Source organism: Calliopsis andreniformis, chromosome 4 (genome assembly GCF_051401765.1).
Source record: "Calliopsis andreniformis isolate RMS-2024a chromosome 4, iyCalAndr_principal, whole genome shotgun sequence".
NCBI lineage: Eukaryota > Metazoa > Arthropoda > Insecta > Hymenoptera > Andrenidae > Calliopsis > Calliopsis andreniformis.
Genome location: NC_135065.1, coordinates 13451099 through 13472566, shown reverse-complemented (window position 1 = coordinate 13472566; position 21468 = coordinate 13451099). Strand labels below are relative to the sequence as shown.

Sequence of the window (21468 nt, the reverse complement as noted above, 5' to 3'; positions counted from 1 at the left end):
CAGACGACTGTCACGAACTTGATAAAATTTTTTCACAACTTCTCCGGACAGAAAATTAAAGTCTGAACCCTCCCCCTTCAAACAAGACCTTACCGAGCGTCCTGCCATTTTTTTTCGCGGAGATATGGCTCTCAGAATGAAAAGTGAGCCTCCAGCTTCGGAATCAGGCAGCATTCCAGAGCCCGAAAAAGTAGTCAATCTTTGAGCTTCTGTAACTCCTTCAAAAAAAATCGCAGGGGAGTCAGCCTGGTCTCATTCTAAAGGGCAAAGCCTCTACTATGACATCCCTGAGTTGAACTTATTCGAAAAAATTTCTTGACTTCACGTCCCGCCGAGGAAGGGAGGGTTGTTCTTGCACAAAAGTTTTCCAAGTTCAGTCGTCTGTCAAGAACTTGATAAATTTTTTTGGTGACTTTTCCTGGGCGCAGATTAATACTTGAACCGTCCCCTTTAGAATGAGACCTTGCCGAATACTCTCCGATTTTTTTTCGCCGAGTTATTGCCGTCTGAATGAAAAGTGAGCCTGCAGCCTCCGAATCGCGCAGTGATCGAAAGATCGAAAAAATAGCCAATATTTGGACTGCTGTATCTCCTTCAAAAAAAATCGCAGGGAAGTGAGCCTGGTCTCCTTCTAAAGGGAAAATTCTCTACTTTACCGCTCCTGAGTTGAACTTGTTCGAAAAAAATTCTTGACTTCACGTCCCGCCGAGAAAGAGAGGGTGGTTTTTTGCCGAAAGTTTCCCAACTTCAGTGTTCTGTCAGGAACTTGATAAATTTTTTCCGCGACTTTTTCATAGGGTATATTAAAGTCTGAACCCTCCCCTTTCGAGCGAGACCTTGGCGAACGCTCTGCGATTTTTTTTCGTCGAGATATAGCGCTCAGAATGAAAAGTGAGCCTCAAGCCTAGGAATCTCGCAGTGTTCCAGGGCCAGAAAAAGTAGTCAATCTTTGAGCTTCTGTAACTCTGTCAAAAAAAATCGCAGGGAGGTGAGCCTGGTCTCATTCGGAAGGGCGAAGCCTCTTCTTTGACATACCTCTGTTGATTTCCTCCGGCAAAATTTGTTAACTCAGCTGTCGGTCGAAAAATGGAGGGTGGTTTTTTCGTTGAAAATTGTGCACTTGATAATTCTTGGCTATCCACATCTCATTAAACTGTGACTGTCTAGGTTCAGCGTAGAAAGTAGAGTGCTATATCTTGAAAATGAACGATAACAGCTAGAAACTTGTCGCGAAATCGCATTTCGAGCAGGGAGTCGACGCAGCTCGCGAAAATGCAAAACGAATTAGTAGAAGGCGGCCACGATGCCGCATTTGCATATCTGCTACGGTTTTCGCGTCACCTCGCGGGCGAGAAGAAGAAGCAGCTTCCGCCTACTTGCATCCAGTTTGCAGGCTTATCTTGCCTAGCAGGAACGGAAGAACCTCCCCCCTTCTCCCTCCGAATGTCTCAATTCTAGGAATCAAGAATTTTCTTGAGCTCGAGGGAGGGCAAAGTATCGAGGAAAATCTTATTCGACCCTTCTTTGAATTTCATTTCTTCGCGTAAAATATATTCTCCGAATAATTTTTTCAGTGCTGAATATAAAAGTCCCTCGATACCTAAGGGAAGGGTTTCAGGAACAAGATTGAACAGGGGAAGTTCGAAAGGTATTGAAGGAATATTTTCATCTTGGAACTTAGACGAAATTCGATATCCTTCTTTTAATAATTTAGCTCTCATCTTGTCATCTGGTTTCGTTTTCAAATTCTTTATGCAGCCTCCAAAGGAAAGAATAATCTAATTTCTCGAAAGCGTTTCGAAGCCTCCGAGAAAAATAGTCGAACTGTAGCTAGTAACTCTTTCCCTTCGTTCTGAGAATTAATTTCCCCCGTTTCCGCCTCTTCACTCTCGCGGTATGGCTCAGCCTCCAGAAGGAAAAAAAACCGTGTTGAATTGTTTAAGCGATCGTTTCCCAGCTGTTTTCTTCGTCCAGTCGAGAGATCGCGTGGGGGATGGTTTTCATAAAGTATTCCAGAACACAAGCGGCGTACGTATTCACTTGGCTCGCTGTACATCATGTGCCGGGATAAAAGTTTCCGTTGTTTATTGCTGAAAAATGCAGCCGGTTCGCGGATGGGGGTGAAAAAAGAATTAGCGAAATGCGGTTATAGTTGGAGGATTTCCACGATACGCGTGAAACATTGTTCTCTTCAGACAACTAAAAGCATTACTCATCGCTCCATATTCAGTTTCTGGTGTAGACCAAAATATTCGAATAGCTCATACTTAGCACCTGAAGCTCTCGAAAAAGAGTCTTTCAAATAAATCGCTCTCTTCATGGACGATTTAAAATTAGAGACTAGAGTCTCTAAAAAATATTCCAATTTTCAGAATGCAGAGGAATTGAATTCGTTTTTGGATTCTTGGTATCACTGGATTTCCAGGAGAATTAAACTGGAAGCTATTTCCTGATGCACCCGAACCTTCGAAATTACTCCTGTACCTGCGCCCAAGCGACGACAGGCGACCCAACGCCAGTGTCAGTATATTTGAAATTCATGAATCCATCGGTGGACGCGCCGGTTTAAAATTCCGATCATATTCAAAATAAATAATCAAATATGCATTTTATTGGTCGCGACGTACCCGTTGTACTCGCATCGCATTTACGTGAATTTAATTGGGAGTAACGTTCCGATGCATAGTCATCTGCTTCCAAGCATTAACCACGTTGCCAATCTCTTCTGATTATGAATAATAATTGTAAATGGCAGATTTTTCGTGTCCCTCTCGTGCTACTGATTTCAGACACTCTGGAATCGCTGAACCAGACGCGCCACCCTCCCAGCATTCATCAAGAGGAAATCTCGTTTCGGTAAGGGAAAAAAAAGCCGTAATTTCATCCCTTGCAGAATGCAATCTCTTAACGCCCCTCAGACCTCGCGATTGAACAATCGCCTCCCATCAAGCTAGAAACGCAAAAAAGCGCGACATTTGAGGTCCTGATAATACAGGGACGCGGCAGGGGCCGCGGGGAGGCTCGTTAAGCTGGAAATTATCAGATAATTAATATGCAACTCGTCCGCCGCGCCTCCTCCCTTTCGTCCCTTACGTGAACCTTCCTCCTCGCTCCGGTAAACCAAGTCAATACATAACGCAATTACCTGACAAGTGGATGGAGGATGCCTGTGCATCAACGCAGGCGTTAACGCACCCCCTGCAACCACGTGCATCGTGCAGCTGCGCACACAGAAACCACCCTTCGTAATTATTCCAACGACTGTGCGCGTTAGAAGGAAATCGGTATTAGATTCTTAGATTAATGCAACATTCGTCGATATTAATAGTTCCCCAGAGAAATTCTCAAAGATAATAAATAGAGGGTGGATTGCAGACAATAATAACGACAATAATATTATTTCTCCGTGTCTGACTTGTGACTTATTCTACTGATTTCTTTGTGTTTGACTTGGAGTTTGTTCTATTGTTCCATTTTCAGTCCTTAAAATTTCTGATATCTCTTATCGAACACCCTGTATAATATTATTACTCTTGCTACCAGAAAATGGAAATTTAACACTCGTGAATAGTGTGAAATTCTTGTGAAGAGGCGGATTTTATTTACATTATTTACAAATTCCCGCTGATAAATCACAGTACGCTACACGTTTGCGCATTCTGCCCGTGACAGGTGTTAACTTCTGCCCTCTTATCTCTCTTATCTCGCATACACTGCACGTTATCTATCACTATAACGTACGCTACCAGAGAAACAGTTATTCAGAGTGATGAAATAGTTGCTTCGATTCTTAACCATCGCCAAACATTCTAATAAATTCATTGCTATATTACATTCAGACAAAGGCACGAAGGACGTATTTTCCTCTCGAGAATAATATAGGTAATTTAAGAATCAATTAGAGGGCTCCAGCGAAGCGGGGACACACTGTCGACGGAGTAATTATGAACGATATTGTGTAGGCAGCTGCGAGTGAAGCTACGGGGCTCGATGGAGGACCCTGTTCCGCGAAGGGAGGTAAACAGAGGGACGCTGTCGATGAGCGCGTGCAATCCGTTTAATAAAGGACCGTTTGGAGTCTGCTCGTCGATGAGACTCGATTTTTTTGAGCACGCAATTACTGTAATTGAGGGACCTCAGCTTCCCATCCAGCAGAACTTTGAGTCTACCTTCGAGGGAGATGTTTGATTTAGCAGAATCAAAGAGAGGCTGACTTCCGTGAGCCAGACGAAAACTTCAGAATAGTAGACTCAATACTTTACTTGGGAACAAGTAGAATTTATTGTTCACGCTGAAAGATGGAGCATGAAATTATGGAAGCAACACGATCGATGGCGATCCACTCATCCCACTGTGCTCTTATTTCGAAGGTTCACATGTAACACGGTGGTCTCAGGATCGTGGTTGATCCTCCACATCCCACCCATTTGCCAAAGGATTAGGTGGCGGGGCGGCCCTGGGCTATACAGATGAGGTGAAACGAGCCTCGAACATCTCGTCCCTCCTGCCCCTCGCGTAGATTCAAAGAAGACCAAAAAAGGTTCTACAACTCAGGAAGCTTCCACTCGCTAATCCATCGATCAGCCGCAGAAGCTCCGCGACTCGATAAAAAGGATCTCGTTCCATTCAATACGAATCGATGGGACGAAATCGATCCTGCGGGGAACCGGGGCAAAACCAGCGACGGTAGAAAAATGGACAGGATCGTAAAACAAATAAATCGACGGGCGGCCATTGGATGCGTGCCGATATGCTGATACGGTTAACTTCGACGGGCCCATGTATAAGATACATCCTCGTTCAAAAGTATTAACACTACGTTCCGATGAATTTTTCAATACAAATTATTCATACAAAATCGCTTCTTTTTACTAGAATATGCATAATAAATCCATAACAGGGATACACTGGGTTGTGTACAACAACAGGTGTCAGAAATGTAATATAGTGATTCTAGAAGATGAAACGACACGTGTCTGACTAGGCTTACTTCGCTGACTTATTCTACTGGCACCGCTGATCTGGCCTCGTGCACGCTGTAAGTAGAATAGGTCACCCATTAGTCAGACGTTCGTCACGACTATTTTACTTGCGTATTGAATGCTCTATTGAACACTCTAATCTTCTAGCAAATGGAATATTGAATATTTAGTAAAATTTCTAAATAGTTTTCTAACTTTTTCCAAGCATTTATTGCGATCCAATGTCCTAATACTTTTGAGCGTGGGTGTATGTCGCTGTGGCAGATACACGCTCGACGTGGTCCGATATCGCGTGTTTCGGATGATAGATGCGGCGTATTTAAGCGAGAGAATACGGAAACGTATGCCAGCGAGTAAGATACCTTTTTATGGGGCGATCATTGATTCCACGGGGATACGGTATCGAAAGCCCATAAAAACGGATTTACGGGTGTCCCGTGGATATAATGCTCGGGGAATTCCGGAGTGCAGGGGTTAAATCGCACTGCTCTGCTCAGCCGGCAAAAAAGCCGAGACAACCGCGGAGCTCGTTGATCATCCATGGGACGCGTTTTTCACGGGCCAGGACTCCTCGAAAGCTGTTAAAACTTTACGACGAAGACAGCTGTAGCGCTTCTATGGGGAAGGACATTTTTCAGGAAATCCGTCATTTTGGAGTTCTAGTTGAAGATGAAATCGCGGATCCAGATGTCGGTTTAATGACTGGGAATTCTACTGCCAGTTGTCTCATTTGGTTATAGCTGCACTACTACACTGTTAGTCGCAACAGAGTCTGGCCACGTCGGTTATTAACACTGTCACGGTTTATGAGAATCCATATTTTCATAAAGGGATCTGGAGAAATGAAACCTAAACGAAGATTTATTTATTTGAATCTTCTACGGAACCTCTCACAAATAAATTTCCTTAAATATCATGAGGTAATAAAACTTGCAGATTTCTCTTGTCCAACTTTGAACTGAAATCTCCACCTCGGAAGAACATGGTTCCTTCTATCTTAGAAGATTCATCTTCCACGTCCCCCATCCTTAGCGCAGCGTCTCGTAGAACTGCTGGGGGAATTGATAGGGGACAGATTGCAGTTTGCTGTGTCCATTGAGGATAACCTGGCCAGGGGATTAGCCGAAACGAGACAACCGTTTTAGAGCACGTTCGATCGTGGCAGGATCTCTATAAGCTTAGACGCGGCCATGCGTAAACGTCATCCCAAGTGTGTCCTGAAGAGCGTGTTTAACTCCGTTGAGCCGTGTAACTGCATTGACTCGGATGCACGTGCGATGCATTATGAATCTAAGGAGTCGATACGCGAACGTCGCGAAACGATGTTTCGCCGCAGCCGAATTCAGCCGTGAGAGAAGTTTCTAATTCCCCATTGGGGTGCTCGACGGGGCTCGTAATTATTCAGCTGAATATACAGGGTGTCAGGGAACTGCTACTATAGTCTGATTGTAAGATAAGATGACTGCGTATGAAATAATTAATCGACAATCTAGAAACTAGATGAATACTATTTTAATCGAGGGTTCCAGTTTTGAAATAAACAACTTTTATTAGAGATGCATTACAAGCTACAGCACAGCGTGTAATTGAATTGTTACAAAATTGTTTGCCATAAATTCCTCAACTTTTTCACTTAAAAATAACTCGCTCTCGTGATAGTAAAAAATTCCAGAAAGATAAATAGTTTTCTAAAACGCAATATTATAAAAACTGAAATTTTTCCATGGCGAGAAAGGTGATTTTAATGGAAACGAGACAGAGAAAAATGTTCCTCTGGTTTTCAATAATAACAGGGAAGTTTGTTAATATGATCACGGCAGAAATTACATCGAAAATCGACGAGAAATGAAAATTGCATCTTTCAATCCCAAGCTTGATGGTATTAACTGTGGGGATTTTGCTGGTGCAACCGTTTTTGGTCACAATGCGAAAATTTTCGATAAACAAAACGGAATACAGTAACCAGAGAGAGGCGAAGAGTGACAGTGAGATGATCGTTTTATACATATGCGTCGAATTAATCGAAAAATCGATGTCGCGGCAAATGTTCTGAATAATGGTTGACTCCTACCACTGCGCCCAACACTTCCCAGAGAAGTTGCAGCTCAAAACGTCCACAGCTCCCACCTCACGTTTCAGTAATATTACAAGAACAAGATGCCCCCTTCGTTCTAATTATGTCGCTAAAAAATAAAGAATTAGAGCAAGGTTTTTTAATTAAAAACGAGACTGTGAGAAAAATGCAAAATATATAGATGAAACTATTCCAGATGCATAATTAAGTCCTGCCTCCATATCAAAGCGATGGGTTGATGAAGTGGAGGCTAATAATAGTCAAGGGGAAAACTCGTGTATAGAATGGCAAGCTGCTGGATAGTCGGGGCAGCGTGACAGGAATTTGAAGAGGAAATGGCAGCAGAGTGTGGTAGCGACTGGCGGGCAACAACGAAACGACTATTTGAAGGAACGTGATGTTATACTGTGACGATCGTGGAAAAAAAAGGGAGACACTTTGAGGACAACGTCGCTGACGAGAATTGAGGAAGAAACGAGGCCGTGCTGGCAGAAGAATTTAGGGGCAAAATGGTGGCACAATGCGAGGACAGGCTGAGAAAGGACGGGAGTACTGAAAGGACTGAAGAATGCGGAGGAATGAGGTGGCAAGTGTGAAGAGGAAACGTGGAGCGGAGCAAGTGGACCACGTTCAAAAGAATCCGGCACTTAAATACTCTATTGGCACAAATGTTTTCTGAATGTAAAAAGAAACCAATTGGTATACTGACAAGATCAGAGCACAGAAATTTCTACTAGGAACCTCTCTCTACACTCTAACAAATGAAACTCAGAATTTTTCTTTCCCCAATACTACCAAAACACCACGCCCGAAATCCTCCTTTAAGAATCAGAGTCGCGATTGTTTTCACGCTGTGCCTCAAAAAGGAAACTTTTGATCAGTCACGCGTACAGGTGGATGATGGCTCGCGATAGCCCGAGGAATCAGCGTGAATGGAAACGCTGCCCCTGAATTTTCTATGGTACGAGGAAGGAGAGAGAATTCGGCGGGAAAAACGCCCGACGGGGTTTTGCGGGAGCCGAGCAGCCTCAGGATTATAATAATTCGCGTCACTGCGTCCAATTTCAATTTACCTCTGGCCAGGCGGAACGAGGTGTCGCCAAGCGTGATGACTACTTCGTTAACAGAGCCGTCATGTCTCGGATGAACATTTTTCCAGCGATAAGTAGCTCACGTCGATCGAGCTTCCCGAAAAGGAAACGAAGAAGATGCTGATCTAAGAAATTACGTGCTTCAGAGAACGTCTCGTCGTCGGTGGCTTAAACATTCTCTACTGGTAGATAAGAAGCCGCGTTTTCGCTCATTTCTGTTTGTATTTAAGGTAGATTGAAGTTTTCCTGGGCGATGGCACCGTGGTTCATGAACTCGGACATTTTCCCTCAGGACGACGTCGAATTTGACTGGCTAAGAAATCCACTTTCGACTCAGCAGACTCTTCCGCATTTCATTCCCTACGGTGGTTACCGGTTAAACGAGAAAGTCACGCGTTTGCAGTTGAATTTTCGAACGAGTACACCCGAAGGTGGCTTCAATCTTTTCTCGTCGCCTGAAGGGTCGTCGGGACCAGGGGCCAGCGTCAATATATCGGACGCTCCAGGCTCGTACATTTTATATTTATATCGCCCTACTCTCTTCCTGCAAATGCTGTCCCTGCTTCCACGAAACTTCTGATATATTGCAAACGCAGGTATAGTCATTTTTCCCTATGAATACCTCAACTTTCGACCTCTCACTCTGATTTTTCAGTAGAGTGCTCTGTAGATCTCAGCTGACTTTTTCAGGAAAGAAGGCGGGGAGAAGGTCGCGAAAAATATTCTTTTTCTAACTGAATCCTCAGTCGACCACAGTTTACGGTCTCACACCAGCTTGACACCCTTTCACCACCTCGTACAATATTCGCTGAAGGAAATAGTAAAAGATCCATTTCCGCGTTCCCTCGATTTCCCCACTTGACGAGCCGATTAATAACGAGAATAATGCTCGACCTCGATTTATAACGCCACTTTGAAACTAGCAAGAAACCGTGGAAAGGGCAAAAACGACGAGCGAATGGGGAATGACATGGGAGAGGGGTGGTTGAGGGGGACGAGCGCGAGGAAGAGAGGCGAGAGCGTAGATGGACGAAAAAGACGACGAAATTCCATCGTAAAGCAACGAGGAAGCAGTGATTTGCGACTGGTCCTCCGGGTATTTCCGTGGCTCCGATAAAATAAATTGTTGTTTCCTCCTGAGAGTTCGAGGAGGACGAACACGGTGCCCGCGAACGCCCCGAACAATATCGTTAGTACCTCCTCGAGGCTGAGAAGGCCTTCTACCCCCTTTACCCTATTTTCCCACCACACCTTTTCAACCGTCCGACGAGTGAAATTTATGATACGTCGCGCATTTATATTCCCACACGTTCCATAAATTTTACTTTACGCGCATGTAAGTGGCTCCGCTTTTGTTCATAGATTCCTACGACTGTCAGATTTATGCGGGCGTACGTGTCACGTTTCGATGGGCCCGAGACACGGTTGGGGCGGGATACTCTGCTATCGAGTGATAAAGCAGGGAAATCGGCCGATTATTTGGGAGATAGTTCCGATCCGGGCATTTTAAATTTTAAGGAGTCAATGATGGATCAAATTTTGAAAATAGGGAAAGCAAAAACGAGGGGGACAACACAACAAAAATTTTTTATTTCACCAAAAACTGACCAATGGTCATTGATGACCACTGACCACTGACCACGGGAGTCCCTCCAGTGGATCCCCAGGGAGGTCCGCACCCGCCGGAGGACCCGCGACGAGTGAGACGCTCATGCTCCTGCAGGGGTATTTATACTGTCCCGGGGAAGAAAATTTGAATTTTTCGCAAAGTATTGTTCGTTAAATTAATTTCGAAGTTTTAACCACCCGAACAACTTCTCTGGTTTGGTCTTCTTCTTCTCCGAGACAGTATAAATACCCCTGCAGGAGTATGAGCGTTTCACTCGTCACGGGTCCTCCGGCGGGTGCGGACCTCCCTGGGGATCCACTGGAGGGACTCCTGGACCATGGACTCCAGTGGTCAGTGGTCAGTGCTCATCATTGACCAGTGGTCATCAATGACCATTGGTCAGTTTTTGTTCAAATAAAAAATGTTAACACCCCCTCCCCATATTTTTGCTTTCCACCTTATACACCTTATCTATTATAAAAAAAACATTGGTTGTCGAGTCTATCTTCTATACTCGTCTATGATCAGTTGATATTATCGACAGTTGGTCGTAGTTCGATCGCCATTCGATCATGTCGCCTCGATCGATCTACATCTAGCTGCATCCTGTCTACACTAGGTCAGTCGCTCGCGAACTCCCGCGCCTTTTTGATTGCTTCGTAGTATTCAACTGAATCTCGTGGAAGACTGGAAGACGCTCAATACCCAGAACGAATGAACGACAAAAATTCCGTCTCTGAAACTAAGAAAGGTGAAAGATCCTTCAGATACAAAATCCGTACCCTAACCTCGTTCATCTATGCGACCAATTCGATAAGCCCGCGAACTAATCCCACACGTTTGCCACTTCTGATAGATCTGAGGAAAGAAGCAGGACCGATCCCTTCGACCAAATCGATTCTGATGGAAAAAAGTTTCCTTGGGCTGTTACTCTATATTACATCCTGGGACGGCGAACGATGATCGATTTACGAGAAATCGTCGGGTCTTCCGGTGCTGGAGCCGTTTATCCTCGTAAAAAGGTAGGTGCCAATCTGTAGGTAACGGACAGCTTGCGTATAAGGGAAGAAGGGGGTGAAACCTTTCTGCTTAAGAAGTTCAACTTCCCCAGTTTTTTTCTTGTTTTTTTTCGTTGCTCACGTTTTTCGATCGCTCGGTATTATTAAAGCCATGCCCCCGATTTGCATGGACCCGACGTCTTTCGCGTCGAACGTCACCGAATAATGGGATGAGATCGTACGTTCACCTGTCAAGCTCTGCGGTCGCTTAACACGTTCGCCAGCAATGCCGTTTCATTCCTATTCTCCCTGATCGAGAAATTCACGTTTTCTAGCTCCTCTGTCTCGTTAGTTTTCGTATTAAATGAAGGACAATTGTTTTTAATGTTCATATGTATAATGGAGAAGTATGAGCTGTACACCGGTCGAGGCGAATAGCACGATTTTTTGAATTTTTCAATATGTAGGTCGTTTTGCCTTAGAGTCACAGATATTTCGCTAGATTACGGGATTTGCTTTCTTCAGCAAATAGGGGATCAAAACTCGGCGAAAGAATTCTCGATATATGAAATTGAAATAGTTCGCTACGTCTCGAATGAAACGGTTCGTTCATATTTAAGTTTGAATTGCCAATATAGGTTCGATTGGCGATACGAGGATCCTAGCAAACAGTATCAATTCTTATTTTACTGAGAAGGGAACGAAGCGAATATTTAAATGCGGAAGGCTGTATGACGATATTCTTGTCAATAGATCGAGACTGTTATCAGCTCGGTATTCTCTTAATCCAATCACACAGGGCATGTCCATTGTAAGAGAATTGCGTCACGTGGCCGATTCTACCGAGGATCAATTGATTTTTACACATCCCCCTCGGTTTTGCTGGAAATTATTAAATTTGTTTTAACACAGGAGTCGTTCTGTCATACAGTTTTCGCTTTAAAGCATTTTCTATGTGTAAATTTAACGAGTGATCGCATTGAAAGGGATACTTGTGTTCTATTACGCTATTGATTTTATCCAAATTCTATGCGGCATGCCTAGAATGTAATAGCTTAATGCACGCAAATTGATTAAAAAAAGTAGAAAGTAGAGAGAGTAAATTATTAGACACAGTACATACATAGAGAGATGCAGGGCGCAACGCATCGGTTCGATTTTCCATAAGGTCTATGTATATCGATTGGGAACGAAATTGCATCACGTACTCGCCGCATCCCACATGGTCAGATTCGATTAATTTTTTACGATCCCTCTCCCCAATCAGTTGCGAACGAAGCAGCTCGAATTAACCATTACATTAAATGCTCTCTGGTATTAACCAATGTTCGTTTAACTCTCTGTTTACTGTACCATGTAATGTTCGAAACCAGCAGAACGCACTTTATCCTTCGATCCTTGTACACTTAATAGGGATACAAAATTCATTTGTTTTTTTCTAACTTCCTCTCTTAGGACATAGCTCCTAATTAATTTTTAATGGTAATTGACAATGTTTGTTATTTTTCAAACACATTCATGCATTTATTGTCTTTACACGATACAAAAATATTTGTATAGTATATTTTACTCTTATGTAACTAAAAATTTGTTCTATCAGATCTTTTATGCTACTTGTTAATTATGTATCTATTAGTCATGTATTCTTTTCGTTGAAACACATTGCATGAAATTGACATTCTTCTTCTTCATCAGGATAGAGAGCTTTCATGATAGATAATGGGCATGGTATATCTGAAGGACAACCTGGCAGATTAAGTGGTCTTTCTTGATGCATAAAAAGAATACTAGGACCACCAGATGTACAACTGAAACAAAATTACGTATGTTTAAAAATTTGACGAAGTATGAGTAGCTTTTTACATAGAAAATGGCAATTAATGATTACTTGTATAAAACAAATCCTATATTAGATGCAAATGCATCAATAATGCCAGTCCTCCAAGCTCTCTCATCTGCATACTCAGAAAAAAGATCATGCATTAAGTGCTGATCATCTCTGGAAACTCCTAATGAAGCTATTAATTTTAATATTGTGCCTGAATGAGTAAAGTATGCTGACACTGAAGGTCCTTTATCTAATCTGTGAGACAGAAACTCATGCTTTTAATTGTGTAATAATTAGTGTAATATAATTTCGAAAAATTAATATTTACGCGAAAAAGTCAAACATGTCTCTCAAAGCAGGACATGCTTGCTCATAATTCAATTTATAGCCATAGCCATCGATCCAATATTTTTCTAGATCCTCTGCATATTCCAGGACCTAAAAGATAAAGATTAAAGAAATTGTATAATTAATGTAAGAATGTAACTTACCTTGAAATCATCTAAAGAGAACATTTTACACCAAGGAGATTCTACATCCACATGCCATGCTGTTTCAAATCCACACATTGTATGCATTAGGCTTGCAGTTTCTGGAATGCAAATTTTTTTCAAGCTATGCAGTTTGCTTATTATTATATTTATCAATTATTCATGTACTAACCATGATCAATCTGATGACCAATACGTTTTGAAACATTTTCTAACATTTTAGTATAATTCTTGCTCTTTAAAAATTTCTGCTTCTCTATTAATGCATCTGGATTCTTGTCCACTTCCACACGCCAACGGCTGCAGTTTTTGTAGAACTAAAAACTTAAAATAATATGACTACCAATAAGTAACAGAAAATCAACTATCTAGTAACTTAAATAGCTATGATTTACTCTCAGCACAGGATCTCTGTGTTCTGCTTCTGGGTATTGAACTTTTTGACTATTGAATCTGCCAAATAAACCAGTGGCAAAGTTCCTTGCACTCTCTTTTGTACGCTGAGTGGCAGTGTATTTGAACTAAAATTTAATATTAATATTTAATAGACATAGTGAGAAACTATATTAACAATAAAAATTATAAATTTGTTCACCTTAAAAGTCTGATTATCATATATTTCTGGGATAAGGGAAGGAAATCTAGACTGATATCTTTCTGCTAAATCAATCATTTCATTTTCTCCTTCCTCTGCCAGTTTCATAATATCATCTTCCGTGAAGGTCAAATTCCATTTTACCAATAGAGATGCTATATCATCTGTAATATCTGCTTTATTTTGTTGATAGTTTTCCAGAATAATTTCCTGTAATTTTGGTAATTTTTCAATCAAAGATGATATGTATTTTTTACCAGGATATCTTGTACCGTGTCTTATAACCATCCATATTTTTTTAGGGGCACAACCTAGAAGTATTTTTATTAAATGTCAGTTTTTTAATGATATAAATAATAATTCTACATACCCATGTATTCAGGGGGAGAATCATCATAATTTGCTATAAGTCTGTAGGGTGTCTTTGTTCCCAGTCTACATTTATAATCTGCATTCGGTAGTAAACAATTTTGCACAAAGCAAACCATTATAGTTAGGCTAAGAATTATAAATACTTGAACAGACCACATTCTCTGCATTTTGCTATCAATTCTCTCTTCAGTCAGAAATTTAGATACATTTTAATGACATGATTATTTATTCAACAAGTGACAGACTTGGGATAAACTTATCATAAGACATTGACCCAACATTTTTTACATTAATTCTGTACTATTTGTATTTTCTATCATAAAACCTGATTGAAGTGAAAATAAAATTTAATCAAAATATGTTTAAAAAAGCGACATAGTCAAAATTTACCAATGAAAATCTCAGACGCTATGTTATCCAATGATGAACTGTGCCATATCTAAAAAAAGAATCAGCGCGTGATATTGAACGTAGAAACTTACCTAGCATCATTTCGCACTTTTATACAATAACTTTTTCATTGTATAGAAATAACATAATGTAACATTTATGCAAAAGAAGCAAGAATAAATTGAAGATACGAAAGAAGGTAAATTTACTTGTTTGTCATCGAAGTGACGTGAAACTAAATTGCTCAGTTTTCTAACCTGGTACACTTGAACTTGCGTTGAAACTTGCATATATAAATGTATTCGTAATACTGTTTTCCATTTACAATATAGATGGGAAAGAAAAGAAATATTCAGCCGCCTCCTGCACCAACTCCTGGACGTGTGAAAGTAGAAATAAAAGATGAAATAGGTAATGGAAAATGTTTTATTTACATTTATTAATATCAACAATTTCGTAAAGATGATATAGGCGATCTATATTTTTAATTAATTTTATTACAGCAGATAGTGATGTGCTTGTTGCAAGAGATCGTTTAAAGGGAGCTCTAAGAGAATTATTGCAACATAGTGATTCAGGATCATCAGCAGAATCAAGTGAAGAGAATTCTGCACAGGATTATAAACATCAAGCAAAGAAAATGTAATGTTTTTCAGGGTATTCTATTATATTCCTTTTGTCTTAAATAATGGATACTCATTTTTAGTGATAATATATTTAGGACAAAATCAACGGGTTATCACCAGCCAAGAAAAGTACGCCGTCGCAGACAAGTACAAATGGACACTGCATTTCATCACACTTATGTAATGAAACTATTTGACCGAAGTGTTGACTTAGCACAGTTCCAAGAAGATACACCACTATATCCAATATGCAGGGCCTGGATGGCTAATCAGCCAAGAAATCCTAATCTTGTTCCAAAGTAACTCACAGGAAATGCTTTTCAAAATAAAAATCAATTTAATTTGTTCCCTCATCTTATATTTGTCTTTCAGAATACGCAGTCCAAGTCCAGAGATAGTAAATGAAGTTAACGTAAGTAATAACATATTGGATGCAAATGGAGAAGTACGTGATGTTCATTACTTGCCACCTCCTTTGCCTTGTGAAGAAGCTATACCTAGAAACCGTATACCTTCTCCAATACCTAGGGAAAAGGAAGAGTTGAATTTAGATTATGTAAGATGCCAAGAGAAATTGATATATTTTACCATCTTTGTATAAAGTGATCACTAATTATATTGTAATAAATACTTATGTATAAAATATTCTAGGACGGACAGCCTTTGAAATCACGAGAAACGTTGTTAAGAGAACACGGAATGCATTGGAATGCGGTACGTAAAAAATGGCATCAACAAGCGCATAAAAATGAACAACGTTTCATACACAGTGCCAACATACTAAATACTATATTTAAAAGGTTTGTATTAGAGGTATAGATAAAAAATATTTTGCACACTAAATTGAAAATAGTGAAACATAATTTTATTTGAAAAACATTTCTGTTTTAGGGCACAATCAGAATTTGAGTAATCTATCTGTGGCAGTATCAATACCATTAGCTATTGTTAACAAAATCTGTGCTCGATCAGCATGGAACCTTTTATCATATTTTGCTACACACATTTTATTTTAAACACACACCTCTTGTATACTACTTGTAGAAATATACCATTTTATTACAGAGTAATTAACAAACTGCAATTGCATTTTGTTAGAAATGATTAGTTCGAGTGGTAAAGGAATCGCGCGACAGGCAATAATTTGTTTCTCCAATAGAAATTTCTATAGAGTCGTGATATGTGTAGTATAATTATGTTTGATTTTCGATACAAATTTTGGTACACTACCATAACAGGTTAATTAATGATCTCTTATTCCGTACACGTAATTTGTAGTATTTCAACAGAATTATTCATCTACAATGAATAAACTATAAGGAATAAACAACAAACTTTCGTTACATTAGCACTACTCTTAATAAATTGAAACGCTACTTACAATTATTTTATCACGGCTACGAAAAGGAACTTGGAATAGTTTTCAGTTGCCCAAACGTTAAGAAAGGCAGTTTTCACTGTACTGTTTCACGAGACATTTATTCCATAAATAAATTTAGAGATTAGAAACTTCTGGAGAAGAATTTCTAACAGTAGGAGAGAGGATGAAACGAATAATTGTCGAAGGCTTGAGAATTACGAGCTTTTTATTTTAAATATTGATAGTCGTCACTTACAGTACGTACTTTCAGCAAAATTTTATCCGTATTCGATCGATATTATTTTAGTTGAGTATGCATAATTGAAGCTAAAGAAAAATGTTTCGACTTGATGCCAGAGCAATTGTAATTTTCAAGACTTCTGAATGTTACGTACCATACGATCCTCGTACCACTAAATCGATCTTTCATATAAAATGTAGCTAAGTAATAAATAACATAATTTAAATCATTTACTTTCATAGTTAGTCCTATTATACGATTTTCTCCATTCAACCTGTACTCTGTGACTATGTATATTATAATAACAAATGTCTGTTGTGTAAGCAAAAGTTTTGCTTCTTCAATGTATTTTGTGAGTCGTAGGAAATGATGTCTGATTTGATAGTCTCATCGACGTGCAGCCGGAAGATTTCTCGTAATCGTGGAAGTATAGCTCGAACAAATTTCTTTGACTATTGCACATTTTCAAATTCACTTGTCCGTAAGAGACAATTCCAACACTTGCCGAAACGTTTCTTCTTCCAGTAATCGACGCTGCTCCTCTTCTATTTGCTGTTGCTCTGAAAGCCTTAACGCAATTCTCAACTGTTCTGCCGTATCCTCGAGCGCATCAGAATCCTCCGCACCGTCTGTTCCATTCGTGTTACTTCGACCGCTCGCACATATAGCAGTAGTTTCCTGATACAGCGCCAGGCTTGCTTGAATAGCTCTGCATTAAACAGAAAGGTAAGAGTTTATGGCTATTCGTTGCTTAACATTAACGCGAACAAAAGATCTAAACTAAATATGTCAGAAATGGAATTTTTAAAAGAAATTAAAAAGACTAACACATCATTTAATCTCTTGCATTTGATGCAGTTTGATGATCTCTTTGAATTACACTATCTGTAACAAGAATCCTCCACCCACCTTCCTGAATATGAATTGTTGAGCAAGAACACATGCAAAATAAATCGTTTAGAACTTTTCAAATAAAAACAAAATATCTAAAACGGCATTCCCGTGAACGTTATGTTTGCGTACCTTTGAAGTTGCCTTTCTTCTTCGGAGGACATATTAGGCGTTGTTGGTCGAGATGGTTTCTGAGCTCCCAAGGCTTCCCATATATCAACCTTAATCATTAAAATTAATTAAAGTATAATATGTACGTAATAATTTTCAGAAACTTCTATATATACCTCATCGCGTTCACTTCCAGCTTCTAGTAAACTTTGCTGAATAGCAAACTGTAGTAAGTCGTCTTCTTCTTCAATACTGAATTGTGTTCGAACTTCAGCACCTATAAAAAAAAATTACATATCGCAGTGCTTATACTCATTGGTTCAATTTTATTGTAGCGTAAAGCTTACCCAGTTTTACGTATCCCATCGGTGCTTCAAAACAGGTATCATCGACTAAACAAGTCATTCTATTAGTTTCTTGTAAGTGCCCGACATGAGGCACTTCTTGATCCATGCCGAAAATATTCCCAAATGTTATTCTTGCATTTAACATATGAAGCAGAGGAATTTCTGCGGAAAAGAAGCAACAATTTCATTGTTTATTAAATGTCGTTCTACTATATATATATTTGAATCATAAATTTACCGATTTTAACAGGAAATCCGGCTGGTAATTGCATTTGTATAAAGTCTTTTAATTTTGCAAAATGTGAACTAGATATTGCCATAAGATCAATAATTGGCATAATTTGTTCTTGAAGACTTAATGGATACTCTTCACTAAGCCATAAAGTTGCCTGTAAGTGCAATTAATTAGCATATCGGTAGTTTTATTAAACTCAATTGAACAGCTATAAAATACCTTAAATTTCTGAATTTTTGTATTAACTTCTTTTGGTACGCCTATATCCCTTCCGTTTAAATCAACATCTGGATCAAAATATTCTTCGGCTGTAACGTTTGAATAATTTCCAACGTTGTTATACTCTTCCTGGAGCAAATAATTTAATAAACTAATTCTGAAATAATTACAGATTATATATTGTAAATATATACTTAGAAAAATAATGAAAAGTTACACTCGTAGTCGCACTCAAGCTTTCTAACTGCTGCTCCGCTATTCCAAGGAACGATTGAAGAGGCGTACGAGGTGCACGAGCCCTTACTTTGTCTGGCTCGGATAAATGTTCTAATCGGGTTTTCGTTATTAACTCTACATTGCTTGCACTAAAAACCTTACACACGTGACCATTTATTACTTCACTTTTGTCGGAACGCCATCCCCATAAACCAGCTTTATTCCTAATCATAAATAAGTAGTTTTAGAAAGAAGCATTTAAGCATGATTACAGTACTAAAGCAGGAAATGCAATTACCGTTCAAAACTGATTTTATCCGTGTCTATATATGTAGTAACTATAGGATTCCTAAAACGAGCTAACACACCTTCTTCCGAGGGTTCCATTACTTGTATATTATCGACATCTATAAGTTTCATATGCTCGACATACACTTTCCGTGTTTCATGGTCCACTTCCATCATCGTGGCTCCATCGTCTGTATGAACAAAAATTATATTCTTATATTTCTAAGCAATTTCTCAATGAACTAATTACTGAATGGATGTTTTACGATATTTTATGATATAAAAGTCGAACTAATTGGTGTTACACTTTACAGCTACTAATTCCACATATTCTAATACACAATTTCCTTTTAAATATTTTATATTTAAATATGCATATTTAACTACTCACTAATCAGACAATAAATATGTATTAAAAGCAGATAATTACGATATTTGTAACTGCATAGCATGTACACTTACCACATACAGGTTTATTTTTAAAATTAATAAGAATTGCAAAGAAATAATTAATAATAATAATAATAAAAAAAAAAAAAAAAAAAAACAGATAATATGTGTAATAAATCTATTAAAAAAATTCTCTATCCCCAAAAAAATGCATACATTATAAAAATTCTATGTATCAACTCAATTGTAAATGTAATTCCATCACCTGACGCTCGTCCCACCATACTGAACACATAACTCCGTTCACATCTAATTGCCACAGGTACATTTGATGCAGCTTGCATTTAATAATATACATAATTAAAGAACAAACGAAAAATTTTACTACGAATGTAAAACGAAAAACGCTCAAGACACCTGAAGATTGAAATAAGTTTTACGAATTTAATTTCTATGATAAACAATGGTATTTAAATACTTACTTTGCCCTTTAAAGACATAACTGCGGTTTCCACGCTGCCAATTCGCGTGATCAAAACCCAATAAAGTTGTATCAATTCTCACATTACTTCCTTGTTTGTACACTTTGTAGGTATCACTAGGGCACATTCTAGAGACGAGAGGAACTGTAATAAACAAAATATTAATCTAATATTCATAACCAAAATGGTAAGATTATAATTTTTTATAATTACCCCAACTAGTAAATTCCCATTTCATTTCTACATAGAAATCAGGAGCCTAGAAATGTTATTCAATATTTATTTTAGCAATTATATTTATTAGAATATTAATATGCTTCCTGCTTAAGTCTAAACTCACTTGTTTAAGTTTATGGAGTAATTCTGGTATGCCAGCTACCCGGTTGCAATATCTTTGATAATCCCTATGTGCTAGCACCATCTGTAATATACTAGGATTTCTTCTACTAACTGCCTCCTGAACCACTGCAAGTAAAATAATGATATTAAAACTTTGCTTATCAAATTATTATCATAATTTATACAGAGTTATTACCAGTCCATCCTTGAGTATTTTCTGTGTTAACATTGGCTTCATGCTGTAGCAATACTTCAACACAATCAATGTGGCCCAAAGTTACAGCTAACATTAATGGTGTTCTTCCTCTGATATCAAATTTCTCAATATCGTGCTGAAAAATGATTTCTTAATTATTAACTTTCAACTTTATATTATTATTTCAAGTATCATAATCTTACAACGGTTATAACTGGGGGCAAAGATAAACACCTTATAATGCAATCATTTTATAAGCTTTATCAAATTGATCAATAATATATTCAAAGCATAATATCAAAGGTTACGAGTCATTGAACATTTATGGTTTCCCACACACGTTAGGTTTCACCTATAAGTCTCTCTGACAGTATATCAAGTGACATGGTCAAATCAATATGATAACATGCAATTAATTTCAACAGATTGAAATTTCATGATTCATTAATTAAAGTATTTGACATTAGTTTCTACTTCTTCTCAACATTGCAGAAAGAAAGTACAATTCAAAACACATGCTAAATATTGTAAATCTGAGGAAATGAGCTTCTTTTTGCCACTAAAGACCTAATGTTTATTTTGTCTTGAAACTTCAACAGAGGAACCAGATGCACAAGAAATGTCATGTGTCAAATGCATTTTACAAAAAAGGGGAACAGTGACGAATGATCATCTCAATCTAGTAACATCACTATCGAGTTTGTTTACTAAAGTATATGACTGATTCCATCAATAAAATATTTATTTCTTATACAAACCGTCCTCGAAGACAATTCCTCCTCGAGTTCTTCATAGCTGTCATTCCACACAAGCCAATGCAGCGGATAATTCTTTTGTATCGTCTCTGTATTCACCATTTCTATCGAGTCCAGTTAACGCTGACATACAACACCAGTAATTATTTGAAGTTCCACGATCCAAACACAAAACACACAATTTTGTCAGACGAATACATGACACCCACCAAGGCGGATGAGTGGCGAGTAAACGATGGTCATTACTCATCGACCGGGTAAAGGTGTCTAGATAAGAAACTCCGAATCTCCTGTCGAGTGCATTACCGATAGAAGGGAAGACTGCTACATATGCAAATAAAA

The 21468-nt window shown here is 38.8% G+C and overlaps 3 protein-coding genes across 6 annotated transcripts; 1 reads left to right on the top strand and 2 right to left on the bottom strand.

Annotated features, from left to right (window-relative positions):
• Nucleotides 1-12259: 12259 nt before the first annotated feature.
• On the bottom strand, nt 12260-14536 carry LOC143177763 (multiple inositol polyphosphate phosphatase 1). The gene is made up of 9 exons (XM_076375912.1): nt 14523-14536; nt 14039-14365; nt 13669-13979; nt 13469-13594; nt 13246-13390; nt 13074-13174; nt 12911-13020; nt 12643-12837; nt 12260-12562 (listed from the first exon to the last, which is right to left on the bottom strand). Exons 2-9 carry the CDS (start codon nt 14205-14207, stop codon nt 12391-12393), a joined length of 1329 nt encoding a protein of 442 aa, XP_076232027.1. The 5' UTR covers nt 14208-14365; nt 14523-14536; the 3' UTR covers nt 12260-12390.
• Mip40 (Myb-interacting protein 40) lies at nt 14476-16085 on the top strand. Of its 3 annotated transcripts, none has more exons than XM_076375922.1 (7): nt 14476-14629; nt 14763-14841; nt 14937-15072; nt 15137-15355; nt 15429-15612; nt 15708-15856; nt 15948-16085. In XM_076375922.1, exons 2-7 carry the CDS (start codon nt 14763-14765, stop codon nt 15967-15969), a joined length of 789 nt encoding a protein of 262 aa, XP_076232037.1. In that variant the 5' UTR covers nt 14476-14629; the 3' UTR covers nt 15970-16085. The 3 variants fall into 3 exon arrangements, with proteins under 3 accessions (XP_076232037.1, XP_076232038.1, XP_076232036.1); XM_076375923.1 differs by having other exon boundaries at nt 14934-15072; nt 15152-15355; XM_076375921.1 differs by having other exon boundaries at nt 14934-15072.
• An 896-nt stretch (nt 16086-16981) lies between these two features.
• Nucleotides 16982-21354, bottom strand: LOC143177761 (ankyrin repeat domain-containing protein 13D). 2 transcript variants are annotated; one of them, XM_076375907.1, is made up of 13 exons: nt 21130-21354; nt 20372-20507; nt 20177-20301; nt 20050-20095; nt 19837-19980; nt 18975-19155; nt 18655-18900; nt 18461-18611; nt 18245-18395; nt 18007-18168; nt 17836-17936; nt 17681-17769; nt 16982-17366 (listed from the first exon to the last, which is right to left on the bottom strand). In XM_076375907.1, exons 1-13 carry the CDS (start codon nt 21226-21228, stop codon nt 17129-17131), a joined length of 1869 nt encoding a protein of 622 aa, XP_076232022.1. In that variant the 5' UTR covers nt 21229-21354; the 3' UTR covers nt 16982-17128. The 2 variants fall into 2 exon arrangements, with proteins under 2 accessions (XP_076232022.1, XP_076232023.1); XM_076375908.1 differs by having other exon boundaries at nt 18461-18589; nt 18678-18900.
• Nucleotides 21355-21468: the final 114 nt, after the last annotated feature.

Coding starts and splice junctions, on each gene's coding strand:
- Mip40 (XM_076375921.1), top strand. CDS start 14,763: ATGGGAAAGAAAAGAAATATTCAGCCGCCTCCTGCACCAACTCCTGGA. Junction 15,356..15,428: donor AATCCTAATCTTGTTCCAAA/GTAACTCACAGG, acceptor TTTGTCTTTCAG/AATACGCAGTCCAAGTCCAG. Junction 15,613..15,707: donor AAGAGTTGAATTTAGATTAT/GTAAGATGCCAA, acceptor AAAATATTCTAG/GACGGACAGCCTTTGAAATC.
- LOC143177763 (XM_076375912.1), bottom strand. CDS start 14,207: ATGCAGAGAATGTGGTCTGTTCAAGTATTTATAATTCTTAGCCTAACT. Junction 13,980..14,038: donor TTCTCCCCCTGAATACATGG/GTATGTAGAATT, acceptor AAATACTTCTAG/GTTGTGCCCCTAAAAAAATA. Junction 12,563..12,642: donor ATAGGATTTGTTTTATACAA/GTAATCATTAAT, acceptor ATTTTGTTTCAG/TTGTACATCTGGTGGTCCTA.
- LOC143177761 (XM_076375907.1), bottom strand. CDS start 21,228: ATGGTGAATACAGAGACGATACAAAAGAATTATCCGCTGCATTGGCTT. Junction 18,612..18,654: donor ACTTTTCATTATTTTTCTAA/GTATATATTTAC, acceptor TTTCAGAATTAG/TTTATTAAATTATTTGCTCC. Junction 18,169..18,244: donor CGGATTTCCTGTTAAAATCG/GTAAATTTATGA, acceptor TCTTTTCCGCAG/AAATTCCTCTGCTTCATATG.